General features: G+C 36.3%; 3 protein-coding genes and 1 pseudogene across 4 annotated transcripts; 1 reads left to right on the plus strand and 3 right to left on the minus strand.

Moving 5' to 3' along the window:
- On the minus strand, positions 142-732 carry LOC104728461 (putative E3 ubiquitin-protein ligase SINA-like 9). The gene has a single exon (XM_019231990.1). The coding sequence runs from the start codon at positions 730-732 to the stop codon at positions 142-144; it is 591 nt and encodes a 196-aa protein (XP_019087535.1).
- Positions 7,282-8,761, minus strand: LOC104724552 (mediator of RNA polymerase II transcription subunit 31-like). Its single transcript, XM_010443055.1, has 6 exons — positions 8,721-8,761; positions 8,471-8,610; positions 8,221-8,274; positions 8,043-8,140; positions 7,832-7,928; positions 7,282-7,518 (listed from the first exon to the last, which is right to left on the minus strand). The coding sequence occupies exons 2-6, from the start codon at positions 8,485-8,487 to the stop codon at positions 7,500-7,502; spliced, it is 285 nt and encodes a 94-aa protein (XP_010441357.1). The 5' UTR covers positions 8,488-8,610; positions 8,721-8,761; the 3' UTR covers positions 7,282-7,499.
- Positions 10,709-12,275, plus strand: LOC104724553. 2 transcript variants are annotated; one of them, XM_010443058.2, is made up of 3 exons: positions 10,709-10,737; positions 10,955-11,132; positions 11,452-12,275. In XM_010443058.2, exons 2-3 carry the CDS (start codon positions 10,955-10,957, stop codon positions 12,063-12,065), a joined length of 792 nt encoding a protein of 263 aa, XP_010441360.1. In that variant the 5' UTR covers positions 10,709-10,737; the 3' UTR covers positions 12,066-12,275. The 2 variants fall into 2 exon arrangements, with proteins under 2 accessions (XP_010441360.1, XP_010441359.1); XM_010443057.1 differs by lacking the exon at positions 10,709-10,737 and having other exon boundaries at positions 10,744-11,132.
- LOC104724554 lies at positions 13,468-15,823 on the minus strand (annotated as a pseudogene).

Below are 16,206 nucleotides of genomic sequence, written 5' to 3' on the forward strand. Positions count from 1 at the left end.
CCTCACAAACGTCCATCATCGTACCTTGACCGAACAAAAGCTTCTTATATATCACAAAAAAAAAACAGACGAGATAGAGGGATTTTACATACAAACACAATATTAAAAGGAGCTTCTTCTCTACATCACACCCCAACATTCTTACTCTTTGTTCAACATCTTGATGCAAAGCTCCATCACCAACCGTTCACCACGCAATAAACTGTGAGGGATCCTCATGTAACTCTCTTCAGGTCTTTTGGAGCTCAATTCAAGAAGTCTCTTCACAGTTGATTCGTGAGTTATAGCGTTCCCATCCACAGTGTAGGAGAGATGATATGAGAACTCTCCTACTTCTGGAGCAGATGGTGCGATGCAGCTAACAGTAATATACACACCATCCGCCTCACTGAAACACTGCACCGCAAACAATAGGTGCTTCTTGAACTCCCTTTTAACATATATCTTATTCTTATCTTTGACTTTGATGTTCATCCGGACATCAAAGTTTTCGGCACAACTGAAGCCAGTACAAAACATAAATATAACATGGTGGATAGAAGAAAAATGAAAAAGATGTTTGTAGAGATCCTCGTATGAGCCAGTGTAATCACAGCCCAATGCAGGGCATGAACACTGAGAGCGAGTGCATTCCTTTAAATGAGTTGGTATTTTCCAATTAGATACCATTTTCGTGCAACCAAACTCGGCGTTTGGGCATCGGATAAGAGTTGATTCAAGAACTCTCTCCATTGCTATGCAACGATTCTTTCCAATAGGCAAAGCACATGCATGGCACTTGTTACTCAGTTTGGAACAGCAAGAAGAGCAAGCCAAGTGCCCATCTTCACACTGCAAACCAAAAATAAGAAAGCTAAACCAATGATTTAACAATCAAAACAAGATTGGAAGAAAACCTAACAAAGCATTTTCAACTTGACTTTGCTATATCAACTAACCATTCCAAATAACAAAAGATGAATCTGTCAATAAAGATTGTAACATTTATTATAAAGTCTCGGCCCTTTTTAACATCTAAGTGAGTCACAATTCCAAAATACTATATTCTATATGAAAAAAAAGTTACCCTAAAGAAAGGAAACAATCTGAAACGTAACCTGAAAAATAGGAGTGGTGAGTGATGTAAATGCCAATCAGGAAGCTGTATCAGATCACAAGCACCCGAGTTGCTGATATGGATGTGTGAGCTGACGTGGCAAGACATGAGTGGATGTGATGATATGTCGAGGAAAGTTGATGCCTTGGCATTGAAGATAGAGACGAGATTGGTCTTGGAGATACGAAGAATATTCTCCACGACAAATAAGGAAATGATAAGCTTGAGCAGTAAACAATTTCCTTATCCTTGGAGATATGAAGAATATTCTCTACAACAAATAAGGAAAAGATAAGCTTGAGAGCAAATAGTTTCCTTATCCCTTGATACTTGGAGATTTGCCTTCTAGGGTTTCTCAAGTCATGTATCTATATTCTAGGAGTAGGCCAGGAGTCAAGTTGAGCACTCTAGAATATTGATACAGTTGTAAACTTCGAAGCCAGAAAAATAAGGCTTAGAAGGTCTGTTCCCAGTTCTCAGTGACGTTAATCAGGGAGGTATTAAGTGCGCAGAGAATTGTTTTTCTTTCTCTTAGATCTACACTGGTGAGAGTTTAGATAGAAAAGAGAGAGGGTTGGTTTTCTTCTCTTATAGATAAAAAGAGAGAGGGTTGGTTTTCTTCTCTTAGATCTACACAGGGTGTTGTGTTAGATAGAAAAGAGAAAGTCTTAGATTCATTCTTAGTCGGGATCAATCCTATTGGGTAGAATAGGTTGAGTAAGGGCCGAGACAAAATTGTATCATTGTAAGAGATAAATTTTGTTAATAAGATTGAATAGAAAAACGTTGGCTTGGCGCATTCCAAGTGTGAATCAGTGTGTTGTGTGTCTCTATACCTTTACAATTGGTATCAGAGCAGACGCCTGATAAAAGAATTGTGTATCTTTTCAACAAGTGAGATCTTGAGACGAGGTATGGAGAATCCACAACAGTTCGTTGATGAGAACAATCCACTGATGCTTGACGCTGAGCATTATGGTGATTGGAAAGCACAAATCAGACAGATGATTCAGAGTCATGATATGGAAGCTTGGTTCGCTGTTGAAGATGGATGGTCACTTCCAACACTTACGAACATGAGAGGAGAAACTGTAATAAAGCCATGTAAGTTGTGGACGGCTGAGGAGAAGTTAAAGGGAAAACAGAACGTTGATGCGCAATCTACTATTTTCAGCTGCTTGCTGATGGATTTGTTCGCGATGGTGCAAGAGTATATGTCGACGAATGAAGCTTGGGATCGTTTGGAAGGCTTCTTTGAGGAAACCAGAAGGGTGAAGAAGGAAAAATTTGATGTATCACCATCCTGTCATTTCAACAGTCATCTAAGCTCTCCTTGTCAGGAAGTTGTAGTGCTGAAGAAGGTATACAAGGATAAGAGGTTTGTCAAGTAATTTCTCAGAAACTTATCACATGGATATCTTCCTCACAAATCTGATGGTAAATGTGCTTTGAGTTCTGATGAACAGAAGGTTGATCAGGGTGTGAAATTAGTTCATACAGATGAATTGAAGATGAGAAAGAATGATCAGAAGGCTGAGGAATCATTCACTCTAGAGACTGTAGAAACTCAGACGTTTGTTCAAGATAATGAGGAAGTACTGATCAAGAAGCTGTTCAGAAGGCTGAAGGGTGTACAACGTCAACATCATTCTTCATCATCCAGATCTGATGCAAAGAAAGAATCTCAGAGTTCTGAATATCAAGGTTATGGACACTTTCAATCAGACTGTTCTACACTTGAAATAAGAAGCGTGCTGAATTGTTAAAATCGTCAAGGCTGTGGTCATACGAAATCTTGTCTGACATGGAGTGATTGAGTCAGCCAAAGAAGATAATGAGAATCAGAAGGCTGTTTTGAAGCCTAAGGATGATGTGGCTGGTTTATCTGTTGAGAAACAAGTCATCGCTCTGTCTAAGGATCTGATTCTGCAGAAAAAGGAAAATTATGATCTGGTGTCTGAGAAGGAAGAGCTGCTTTGTGGAGTCTACACACTTCAGAAATTTTTGTCTGAGGAGAAAGTCATTTCGTCTTTGTTGAGACAACGCCTTAAGGATCAGCTAAGAATAACAAGAAGCTGAGAAAAGGAGCAAAAGGCCTGTACAGGGGACTGATCACTCACAAGGGTACTATAATTGCAAACTGTGGTATGAGCAACTATGGAGGAAACTCAAGCGGTGTCAAGAGTGTAGTTAATGAGTCCTTGTATGGTGAGAAGATTTCATACATAGGTCATGGAACAGAAGTACTGCAAAACAGAGGTGATGCTGTCAAACGGGTGTCTGAGTTCAACTTGCAAAAGACTAAACAGATGATTTTTGTGAACAACCTGAGAGGGAAACTGCATGGTTGTTGGTATTGTGGTGAGACTGGTCATATTAAGGTTGATTGTTGCAGATTTAAGAATCGTGTAAGTCAACTCATACGCCAGAAGAAGTTCCACAAGGTTGAAAGAAGAGGACAAGATCAGAAGTTAGGGTAAGACTGTGAAGTGTCGAAGATCTGAACAAAAGAACATGTCGTTGTTACTATGCAAGTCAGAGCCTCCACAAAGCTGCATGTTTCAAGTATCTGGATTGTATTATACCACTCACGCATCTGAAGGAATGTCACAAAGATGTTCGAAGATACAGGCGAGTAAACATCAAGAAGCGTGACATGAACTGGTATGTTGCGCACACTGTTGATGATCAACAGACTGTTGTGTTGAAGCACTGGTTCTTTGATAGTGGTTGTTAAAGGCACATGACTGTGAATCAAGGAAGGCTACAAAACTTCGAAGAAGGCTTAGCTGACATGGTCACTTTTGGAGATGAAGTTGAAGGTAAAATCAGAGGCAAAGATGTATCTCCTTGTAAAGATCAGACCACTTTGGAATTTGTCTACCTTGTCGATGGTCTAAAAACCAATCTGATTAGCATCAGTCGGTGGTGTGATGAGGGTTTAGATGTTACCTTCACCGAGAAAGGATGTCAGGCGGTTGATGAGTGCCACAATATTCGAGTCGAAGGTCAGCGCTCTGATTATAGCTATTATATATGGAAGTCGCCTAATTCACAAGCAAAAGAGATCAATCAGCAGTGTTCTATGATGCCTATAGACATGATCTCAGAAGGAGTGCATTAACTAGTTGTTGTTAAGTGTAAGCTGCAGCAGTCAGGAAACTGTGAGAATCACATCCATCAAGAAGCTGCTGGACGGATTCAGGAGGGCAGAGTTGTTGTGTCTGCTGCTACTACACAGAGTTGTTCGGATGCAGTTAATGGCGTGGCAAGGCAGAGCTTTGCAAATGGATTCAAACTGCAACAATGTGATATATCTCAGACAGGCGAAGCTACAGAGGTGGTTACTATTTCTATAGATGTCGTTGCAGAAGAGACAAACGTGGACAAGTTGTGGAGAACAATGCATGAGTGATCGTACAAAGCTCTAAGGAGAGTTTGCTAGACGCAACACCTTCACTTCACCACAAGGTTTGATTAGTGCATGTGAGTAACAAAGGAGTGAAGATGAAGTCACACCTACGAGAGTTGGAAATGTTCTGTCTTAGAAGATGATTCAAGAGATTGTGTAAATGGTAACTGGTACGGTGGGCTGATCAGTTGTCTGAAGATGTATTTTACTAGCGAACCAGACATCTGTTATGTACTTGCAAGCTGTGAGTGTTTTAGTATCACACATACAAGCTGCTGAAAGGATTGTCAAGTATTTCAAAGGCACATGCGAAAGGAGCTAGCAGAAACTTTAAGAGATATCGCTCTCTGAATCACCGTGAAGGATCTGGTGGCTATTGCCTTCCGGGAACAAAGCTGATCTTCTGCTACGCTCAGAAGCTTGTTAAGGTACCTTGTTCAATTGTTGAATCTAAGGTTAATGCCTTGGGAACCTGTTTCAGTCACCTGATGAGGATCAAACAATTGAGAACAACGTATGGTACATTCTTAAACCATGCTTCAATTTTGTGTGATAATTGTTTGTTTGCTAATATTGTTGTAGATCATGTATTAGATACTAAAATTAAATTACAGGACCCTGAATATCAGTTTATTCATAGAGTAGTTGTGGAGAAACTGATAGTAATAGAACATTAGAGCACTGATTTGCAAATTGCTGATCTGTTTACAAAAACCATTGGACTTGGATCAACACATGATTCTGAGAAAATTCATTGGTGTTTGTGAGATCTAATATGTTCGGTGAGTTGTGTTGATCAGATACAGGGACTTGCATCAGAACAGGCCATGTAATTCCTAGAATGTATAAAAGATCAACACTCTGTCTAAGCTAGAGTCAGTGGAAAATAGCTGCCTGTCATGCCAATTCATATTGGGGATCTCGTAAAACGTTTTCGTGAATGAGGAGGTCAAAGAGCTGAGGAGAGGCATTATTATGCATTCCATTCTGAAGGAAGTACCAGTGGTTTGTAAGTTAAAAAAAAAAAAAAAAAACAGAGTAATGTGGTTGGTACGTCTGCAACAGAGCCCTGAAGAATAATAACAAGGGAATGCACTAATATCCGCGGTTGAGAAGTTAAGTGATATCGCTGATAGAAAAAGGGTTGGTTTTCTTCTCTTATAGATAAAAAGAGAGAGGGTTGGTTTCTTCTCTTAGATCTACACAGGGTGTTGTGTTAGATAGAAAAGAGAAAGTCTTAGATTCATTCTTAGTCAGGATCAATCCTATTGGGTAGAATAGGTTGAGTAAGGGCCGAGACAAAATTGTATTATTGTAAAAGATAAATTTTGTTAATAAGATTGAATAGAAAAACGTTTGTTTGACGCGTTCCAAGTGTGAATCAATGTGTTGTGTGTCTTTATACCTTTACAAGTAACTCGCAGCAGACAGGACAATGTAAAACATCAAGATACAACATGGCAGAGCATGTTTTCTCCTCTGTTCGTTGCTTCTTTTGAATGTGAATCTCGCTTGAATCATCTTCATCGCTTGAGGCACTCGCCATATCGATTAATTAAGCCTTAACTCTCACAAGTGAAAATGGAAGAGAAACGGGTTGATTAATTAGGAGATAATATGAGTCTTAACCGTAAAAAAACCCTTTAGTCTTACTAGTCTCAGATGAGTGAGAGGTAAAAAAAGCTGTATGCAAGCCATTATTATGACTTGGGCGGAATACGAAGAGTTTAATGGGATACACCTTGTTAGCAACATACGTATAATGACACGTGTCCCACTTACAAACTAATTGTTCTTGAGATTACTATTTTTTTTTGGCTACTTTGTATTATTATCTTTTTTCTTTTTTAACCTTGTATTATCTTCGCTATCTGTATCGCGAATTCATCTATATATATGTTGGTGATCAATTTATATGTGTTTTTTTTGGGATCAAATTTATATGTTCTTTTGTTTATTCACCGTAACTTAGAAAATAGGTCAATCAAGACTCCAAAAATCCATCCTCATGGACTATTACTTAATGTGCTGCTTGGCAAGAAAATAGAAAAACAAGTGATCTTAGATGAAATTAACGAGAATTTTTTTTTCAACCTTTTGGAGTTTGGTTATGCGCGTAGTTACGCAACGATATAGTGTAAAACAGTAAAAGGTATGACCTTTGTAAAACTATGACAATCGTATATTTAAAAAAAATCAAGAAATGTTTGCTTAAAGTAGGGAATCAGTGAAGGCCACACCCACAAGACAAGACGATCTCCTCTACATATTGCAACAATCTCTACATATATTGAGATATGATTTGAGGATCTTCAATTCTTCGTCATAAATGAGAAATAAATATATGTAGGGACAAGATCATCACTACAACAAATATGTACATTGTTAGCATGAGAGAAACGCTATAATATGTAATTCATAGCTCTTTTACAAACGCTATGTTAGGCCACTGTTATTGTAGGTACCTCACATATGATAGCACAGAATTCGTATGCTATGATATAGTATTATACCATAGCAGTACAGAAATGCTATGTTATCCCGCTTTTCAAATTTTTAAAGATAATGTTATAAGTCATTTTACACGCTATGTTAAGAGTTTTTACCGTAATTATATCATAGCACTAATCGAATGCTATAATATATTTTATTGGATCACAAAATTCATGCTGTTTTATTTATTATTATAATTTTTTTTTCAAAATTTATTTAAATATATTTATATTTTTACATTTCATAAAATAATCAACATACATAACATAAATTACATTAACCAAAATAAGTCTTACATAACAAAGTGTCACCAAGTCTAAAACAAAATAAAATTAACATTAAAAAGAATAGAAACACTATTTGACATGTACATGTAACCCATCCAAGCCTTTCTTACTTGTAGCAAAGGCTCTCTTTTAGCTGCTCACTTAGCGTTTCTAGAAACAGTCCAATGAACAGCTACTAGTTCACTTTGAATATATGAAAAAGACATGTTAGTTATCCTCTCCATATGTATCTGCTCATATGAAACAAAAGAATCGTGAGAAGCCACAATATGCCATTAACCCTATAAGCAAATAGCAATCACATAGAGATAAATAAACCATAAATTGTAAGTGTTACCTATACATGAGCGGAAACCTACAAAACTTATTATTTAACGTTACAACATGTTCAAATAGACAACTAACAGATATGGGCAATGTGGGAACCTATACCAAGACATAAACACAAAAACATAATGAAACGGATAAAACAAGCAGAGCAATAAGATATATTCCAAACCTTCATATGACTACCAAAACTTCCAATAAGATATTCCAACTCACATTATGAACTTGATGTACTCTGGTCGCTGCCAATATTGAAGATAGTTCAAGTATTCAATAAATGCTTCATCTTCAAAATACTGATTCTGTGCCAGGTCTACAAAACAGCATAACCCAAAGGATAAGGGCAAACACTTAAAAAAGCACAAAGACTAAACCCTAGAACGAATCCTCATAAACTATAGAAGGGAAAAGAAGAAGAGAAACTAACAGTGGATGTAAGTAGGATTGGCGAGACATTGAATGAATTCAAGTTCCAGTAAGAACTGTTGCCTTCCACCGTCGGGATCCTTGTAAGTTTTCTTTGGCCTGTAGATATGTGAATTAAACAACTAAAGAGTAGATTGAAACATATGAAAGAGTACAGAAGAGGAAGAAGATGAACCCACGGGGATGGAATCTCTGATGTATCATCATCAATCTCCTCGGGAGAAACAGTGAACCTAAATCAACCAAAAACAAGAATCGAATTTTGGATTTCTCAAGCGGAATCAGAAAAAGCTTCACACACCCACATTAGATCGACTGAGAGAACAGACAGAGAGGAGGACTATTTATGGTGGTTCTGATTTCTGAATTTAAGTTTGGGTTATCCACCAAAGTACTAAACCGGTTCTGATTAAAATTGAAAATACAAACCTTATTTTCTTGCGCATCGTTGCTTTGCTAAGATCATAAGGCTTCTTTTGGCTAAAATTGTGCCTCCACCAAGACCTAAAACTGTGCCTCCACCAAAGGCTTGTTCCACTTATCCGCTCATACTTTCCATCTCCATTGACCTAAATAAGAACAAGTTTAAGTAAGTAAAATCGCTGATGTAGTTGCAAACAAAAACCATAGTTATATAATCCAGATTCTCTGTATGTCCTCGAGAAACAATCTACAATACCTCTGTACACAAAACTATTGCTGAAGCGACTTAGACTCATCACTTAAATCCTGCAAGCGTTGTGCACTAAAACAAGAAAAAATTAACAAGCTTATGTCATGAGAGAAATAGGCATATCATATAGGTCATCCAATACCATAGATACCATTCAATATATCGACCTCTCCAGAAAAGCATATAATAAAGAGAAATGTTGAACAATCAAAAGCTTAACCCATCTATTGATTTACAAGCAATCAAAATACTAAAACTTTGAAACCGAATCTGAACCATATCCATCGCAAAGAGAGTAAATCAGTCTCGAGATCTAATCATTCATCTAAACACAAAAAGGTACAAATCACAGAGAAGAACAAGAAAAAACATACAAATACGAACCTGGAGCTTAAGTAGTTGAAAGAAAGTTGAAAAAGTGGATGACTTTGTTGTTAAGGTAGCTTGAAATCTCGCAAACTCGGATTTGGATGGAGAAAGATAATAAGAGAAGGAAGCAAATAAAAATTGAGGTAGAGGGAGACATAACAATTCGTGTTAATCACTTTTTTGCCGAGATATGACATCGGAATGGACGCGAAATGAGGCCACCGACGAGCTTCACGGTGGAGTCTATGGTGGACTCAAAAAGACCTAGATTTCAATTTGGCGAAGAAAAATTTTCTGATGTTTTGTTCGTCTCGTCGTACAGAGAAGGGATAAGGTTTTATTTTTGCTGTAAACGTGGCATTTAAATTTTTTGGTTCTGTTGACAAAAAAAAAAATTGGATCTGAAACGCGCTTAAACGAAAATTTTCATCTAAGTAATAGCGGAATAAACGATTTTAGGTTCTCGCTTAACGAATTTTTATCTTAGCGTTTATCTAGTGCTATTATATAGTAATTAAAAAAAAAGTCTATTTTTCATAGCAGTTAGAGAAAATGAGCTATAATCTACTGCTATCAATGTGGACTTTTCTTGTAGTGCATATAAACTTCTATTTTTTATTTCTCATGTGATGTAGTAGTATTTACTATTTAGTACTGTATTATATATTTTCTAAGGTTTACGTGATAATGGGAACGAGCACGAATAGTCAAACATACGACATGCATGTTTGTACAAGAACCAAACTCGTTTCTTTTGTTTGATATCCATGTAACATGTCTATTACAAAGATAATTAACAGTACTCGTTTATTTATTACATTTGTCGTTGTTAATGAAACTAACTATATCTATATGTATAATAAACATACATGCATGAAAAGTTTATACAATCCATGATGAACAACGTAGAAACTTTGCTGCTCTTGGTTAATGATTAACCCATCAGCATCCCATCCATGGATTGAAATTGTCTAAAAAGAAAAATATAGAAATACATCAAAGTAATTTCTTTTAAAAAATATACCTACGAAGTACGTATTCACTTAAATTTTGATCGACAGAAATTATTATAATTAACAAATTACGAATGTAAATTCGATACATATATGCGTATACCGACCTAGTTAATATATAATATATTGTCAATTGCATTATATCCACGTGAAAATCCCACCAAGCTCGGACACGCGTTCATGTATGATATCTCTTTCTCACTTTCCTTATCATTTAATGATTTTTAATCATCCAATCAACTGATATTTGAGCTGATGGGTCAAACTTATCTATCAATTACTAGAAATCTATATTAAAAAATGGATTTAGCTTTGTGACATGCATACTCCTACAAAATTACGGTTAGTACAATTACTTGAGAAACTTTCAACATTAATAGATCTAAATTTGACTGACCCACATGAGATATAATTTATGCATACTATACTGAAAAATGTTTAACTAGAGCCAAATATCCAAAACTTAAAACCAAAAACATAGAATTTTTTAGCTTTCGCTAAGAACGTCATATTCATATATTATCGTGGGATTAATATTTACTATTTAATTAATAAGCATTAAATTGCAATATATATCTTCATGTACATACGTAAAGAAGTGAACACAGACCGTGAAGTTGAGACTCATAATTCACCACCAAGTACACCTCTCTCTCTCTCTCTCTCTCCCTCTCTCTCTCTCTCTAGCTCTCTCTATACATATACTATATTATAGATATATATCCCATCAATACGTAACAACCACCAAAGATTACAATTCACAGCCTTCCATTTTCCTTAATTGTTGTGAACATAAAGATTTTGGAGAATAGATATCAATCTGTGTCATTTTCTTCTGTTGGGTACAAAAATATAAAGATGGAGATCAAAGTCAAACCAAAAGCCGTAGAATCTACGACGATGATGGCAACTAAAGAGGAGGATGAAATTAAGAAGACGATGAAAGATTGTGTGGTGATTGGTCAAGAGGCAGATGAGGAGGTTGGTAAAGGACAAGGTGAAACAAGACAAGCTGATTCTAAGAAGTTGGAAATTGGTAAGTTTCTGATCTTTTGTTGATTATCATCTTCTTTCTTCTTTTATACTTTTACATATACATTAAAAAAATTTCAGGCAAAAAAGTATAAAAACCCTTTAAAGATTTGTCTTATTTTTACCAAATCTTTGAAATATAGGGAACAATACGATTAATATATATACTTCAATTTTATTTACTTTTCAATTTTTTTTTCATTCGGATTCATTATTATAGCCTATAAATCGACGATCTTTTTGAGAACATAGATCATCTCTAGAAATATTTGTACAATATAGATACAAGTATAAGCCTTTTCATGAGTTCACAAATCTTGCAGACAAAAACTTTACGAGTCAGAAGACTAAAAAGAAAGAGGAGAACAAGAAAGAGGAAAATAATAATTATATTTCTAACATGAAGCATAAGAAGACGAGTTCACACGTATGGGACTGTGGGAGCACTCTCTACGACTCGTTCGAGCTCAACTCGTTCAAACGTCAACTTGACTCAGCCATCTCAGCTTCCTCCGCTAGAACGATGTCCATGTCTCGCCTCCCCGACCGTCGTCTCCCTCCTCTCAGCTCACTCTCACCGGAGAATCCTCCTCCTCTTCCTTCACTGCCGACAACTTCTTCTTCCTCCTCCTCCGGCGGCAAGAAACACTCGAACAAGATCTCTCGTTCTCTTCAGAGATTCTTGAAGTCAGTGTTCAAACCTAAACAGCACCAAAGCTTGAGCACTCCTTCTTCCCCGGTCTACAAGGCGGTGGGTCACGGAGGCGGCGGTGATAAAGATCGATATTACGTCGTTTATGACAAATCGGGTTCGTTGACAACTATTCCAGAGTCAACGTCGGAGAAGGAAGTGAGCCCTGAGATCAACTCTCTTGTTAGGAAAACCGTATCCGAGAGATTCCCGGCGAGTCGAGTCGTTGGTATTTCATGTGCTTGATATCTTGATTATCTAATAAATCTAATTAATTAAGTCTTAAATTTGATATAAATTAATATCTATATATATAAACATGTTATGACTTGTCAAATTAATTATTAGAGACCTTTTTTTTTTTAATGTGATAAAGATTTTGGAAATGAATAATCGTGTTGGACGTATTGTATATATCGTGAATGTAAAAGTGTGATGCATTTATGATGCAATGTACCTATATCGTAACCATGTAGTTTAGGTCTATCTACCTTTTTATTTTTTTTGGCAAAAGAGGTCTATCTACCTTTTGAATATGATGTGTAACAATACGGTATGGCTATAAGGAAACTACGTGACGGGTTTGTGTTAAAGTTGAAAAAATGAGATGGAGTTACGCTCAAAATATGTAGTGGATCGGAGTAGTTTTATTAACAACGAATTTTTTTAAATGGGTCTTTTCATGGTGAGTATTGAAAAAAAATAGGTATGGACGACTCACACTATGTGTGCGCGTTTAATTTATTATGCACATCAATTTTTTATTTTGTTATGAATATTTAACTACCACATGTAAACATATAGTTAGAATATGAATGCACGACAAGAAGTAGGGTAGAAATATGAAAGGTAGATATAATATAGTATGCACCTTGGTTTTTATTTAATGCATTGCGACGTCGTCGTCTTCACTCTCCAATAAGACAATAACGTAAATGTTTTGATGAGATATGTCTCCTTTATACCTAAACTAATGACATTAAATTAGAAATACGTTCTGCTTTGAATATACGGTCTACGGAAATTGATAATGTAAACTCATGTAAAATGTTGTAAGGCATGAACAAATGTAACAATTCTTTTTTTGTTTACAGTATTTAATTTGTTATAAAAAAATTGATATGCCTATTTTGTTTTTGTTTTGCTTCTAATTCTCTTTAGAAGTAATTATTTCACCTAAATCCCCAAAATCAAAGGTTCAACAATGAATTGTAAATATATGTAAAAAATTATGAAGACGATTAATAAATTCAATAGAAGATGATTATCTAACATTCATTCTAGAACTCGACTAAAAAATCTATGTTATACATTGCACTAAGTGTTGAACATTGCAGAATTTTAAATTTCAGCTTTCCCTAAAAAGGGTAATGTAAAAATATGTGATACTTGGAAGTTTAGGAATCTAAAGATGTCATTATTTGTTCCCTTTTGCTCTGTTTCTTGATCAAGAGATGTCACTATTTGCTCTGTTTCTTGATCAAAAAGATGTCATTATTTGTTCTGTTTTGCTCTGTTACTTGATAAAAAATATCGCTTTCAGCTTAACTTGCCACATCATTCTCGCAGATTTCAATTTGAATAAAAACTGTTATCCATTTCAAGAGAATAATGAGCTAATGCTAATTTTCTTCAATAGATTATAGAAGAGAGACAAACAAAAGATGATTAAAAGAAGAAAGCATTAAACACAAGTCATTAAAAGAAGAACAAACCAAAAACTCAAACAAAAATAGCAAAGAAAAGAGTCACCAGAGGAAGAACAAACGGAAGAAGCAACTATAGAAACTGAGGTTATCCACTATTTTTGAAACCAGTAAAAGATCTTCTACCTCGTTTAGTCGACATAGTAGATGATAAGTTGAGGTTATCTGAGATTATTTTGACATTGCACTTGGCTGAAGCTACTCTAGGAAGCTTCCGAAGTTGCTTGCATACCTTCATCACATCTTCATCATCTGTGGTATTGTAGTACAACGTCACGTGTTCAAGATTTGGCATCGTCTCTAGAAAGTGCTTGACGTGTTCTATCTGGTCCTCTATCCCATCGAAATCACATTTTTCACGAAACTTCAGTATCTTAAGAACCTTTACCGGACTTGATAATAGACAATCACGAACGACCCTTCCCCCGAAATCATCCGGACATTTACACAAGCACCCGTCCTCGTCGTCACATCTGTTAGTATAATCGTGATGCAGTCCCTGAAACATAATGGAAACAGTTTCAAAATCTAGTCGTGTGTAAAAGAGTGTCAGTTTGTTAATGTCAAGAATGTGTATGCTACTTGGAAGACGAGGGTTTCTAGATATGGACAGTTCTTGAGTAGAGCTGGCAGTGATTCCCATTCGACCCATGGTTCAATAGTTAACTGCATCAGGTTTTTGAATACCGGTATTGTTTCACTGCAGTAATTAAGTACCTGAAATAAAAACCAAATCAACTATGACTATGAGTAGGAAATTAAATAAAGATTACGAGAAGAAAGATGCGACTGACCTTAAGAGTGTCACAAGACAAGTAGAGGAGCTTAACATTGCATATTCCCATGAGAAGATTGTTCAAATTAGTCTTGTCTTCGGGTATCAAAGTAAGTTCTTCTGAACATGTTACATGTACGATCTGATCAGGTGTCAATCGAAGTCCGAGACTAGCTTCAACAAGCGAATCAAAACTCACTTGTTGATACCTATCCGCCATAGAATCAGAATATTCTAGGTAGACTAGATTTGGATTATCAAATAACAGTTGCACACTCTCATTAGCCTCATCAACATCTTCAACCTCATAAAAGTTTTCAGAACGACAAAACTTCAGTCTCTTGAGGGTTGGGGTGGACACCGTCAGGTAGCCAGGCATAGGTTCCAAATAGTTCCAGTTCCACTTCAAATTAAGCAGCACTAATTCTTCGAGCGCGTAACAGCCAGAGAGAAGCTTGTTAAACGTACAGGTATCTGTCTGAAAATAATCAAGATGTAAAATCTTGAGCTTCGGAAGAGAAACATCACCTTCTACATTAATGTTGACACCATCTTCAAATTCTATCTTTAGCTTAACCAATGTCTTGCTCACAAAGATCTCACAAGGCAGAGGATAAAATCTCGATCTCGAACAATAACCGAGAGAGGTAGGGATGCGAAGATCAATATCAAAGACACCACGTTTCAAGACTTTGGGTATCCATTCAAGAACCCAATACTGACCAACAACATCTTTGCACTTGACGTGGAATCTCTTCAACGGAGCTTTGGCTTTGGCTTGCAAAGCCAAGACACTGTCCACGAAACTCATAAAACTTTTAGAATAATACTTGTTTCTTCCTCGAGGATGGAAATAGATGGAGTCATCAAAGTCAAGATTTGGTACAAACGCAAGCAAAGGCTTCCACCTTTTGGCTAGAGCTGTAGTTGAAGCAGCTTCTTTTGTTGGAAGATGTGACAAATTATTGCGTCTGGTAAACCGCTGATTAAATCTCTGGAACCACCACCAACAACCTTGTTTTTCTTTTTCGATTCCATTTTGTGACAGATAAAGAACAACACTTATAACCTGAACAAAGATATGAAATAACTCCGGTAAGATATTTGAAACAAGAGAGGTCAAATAATAAACTAGGTCTTTGATGTTTCTATTAAAACACCATGTACACTAAACCACATCAGATGATCTAATCATTATATTAAGAGATACACAACCGAGAACAAAAAAAATTGCTAAGAAACAGAGACAAATACACTACATAACCAATTCGTCGGAGAAAAAAGTAGACATGAAGAGTGAGACCAAAAGAAGAAAATGGAGAAAACTTACTTTAACAAACAAAGCAGAGCCCCACAAAAAAACCTACAACGATTGAGTTTTTAAATGATTGGGTCTTCTGAAATCCTCTGGTTTTGTCTTCGTGTGTGTGTGTGTGTAACGTCGCATAGTGTCTCAAGAGTCGCATTAAAAACTGGTTACTCTTACTCCTCCATGGCGTTGAAGTTGAAGCGGTGGGTCTTGGGCAGCGTTGTGCTTCCTCCGGATTGACACGTGGCTCCTATATGTTTTCGTGTACTGCAAAGTATTTTAGAAATTTTAGTTAATTTGATTGTATTATTTAGTTTTGTCAATTTTGAAGTAAAATTATATTTATTTCATATTCTGTGACCATGTTGATTTTGATTGGTTGAATTAAATTTTCTTTTGCATTAAATTATAATTTCTTAATCTCTATGCTTTGAACTACAAAAAAAGTCTCAACGGAGGGGAGTTGTTGCTTTTAGGGTTTCCCGTGAACTAGAAGACCAAAACTAGAAGACACACCCGTACCAGAATAGAATGCACGGTCGTAAGAGGAATGCGGCTTCGAAGCCAGAAGAGGACGCATCCTCCGCTGCTGAAGCC

The sequence above is a fragment of the Camelina sativa genome, chromosome 11 (genome assembly GCF_000633955.1).
Source record: "Camelina sativa cultivar DH55 chromosome 11, Cs, whole genome shotgun sequence".
Classification (NCBI taxonomy): domain Eukaryota; kingdom Viridiplantae; phylum Streptophyta; class Magnoliopsida; order Brassicales; family Brassicaceae; genus Camelina; species Camelina sativa.

What these genes read in the sequence shown, in the direction of transcription:
- LOC104728461 (XM_019231990.1), bottom strand. Translation starts at nt 732, where the DNA reads ATGGAGAGAGTTCTTGAATCAACTCTTATCCGATGCCCAAACGCCGAG.
- LOC104724552 (XM_010443055.1), bottom strand. An exon ending in ACATCAGAGATTCCATCCCC is followed by an intron (nt 8,141 to 8,220) that starts GTGGGTTCATCT and finishes ACATATCTACAG; the next exon opens with GCCAAAGAAAACTTACAAGG. An exon ending in CAATCCTACTTACATCCACT is followed by an intron (nt 7,929 to 8,042) that starts GTTAGTTTCTCT and finishes GCTGTTTTGTAG; the next exon opens with ACCTGGCACAGAATCAGTAT.
- LOC104724553 (XM_010443058.2), top strand. Translation starts at nt 10,955, where the DNA reads ATGGAGATCAAAGTCAAACCAAAAGCCGTAGAATCTACGACGATGATG. An exon ending in TTCTAAGAAGTTGGAAATTG is followed by an intron (nt 11,133 to 11,451) that starts GTAAGTTTCTGA and finishes CAAATCTTGCAG; the next exon opens with ACAAAAACTTTACGAGTCAG.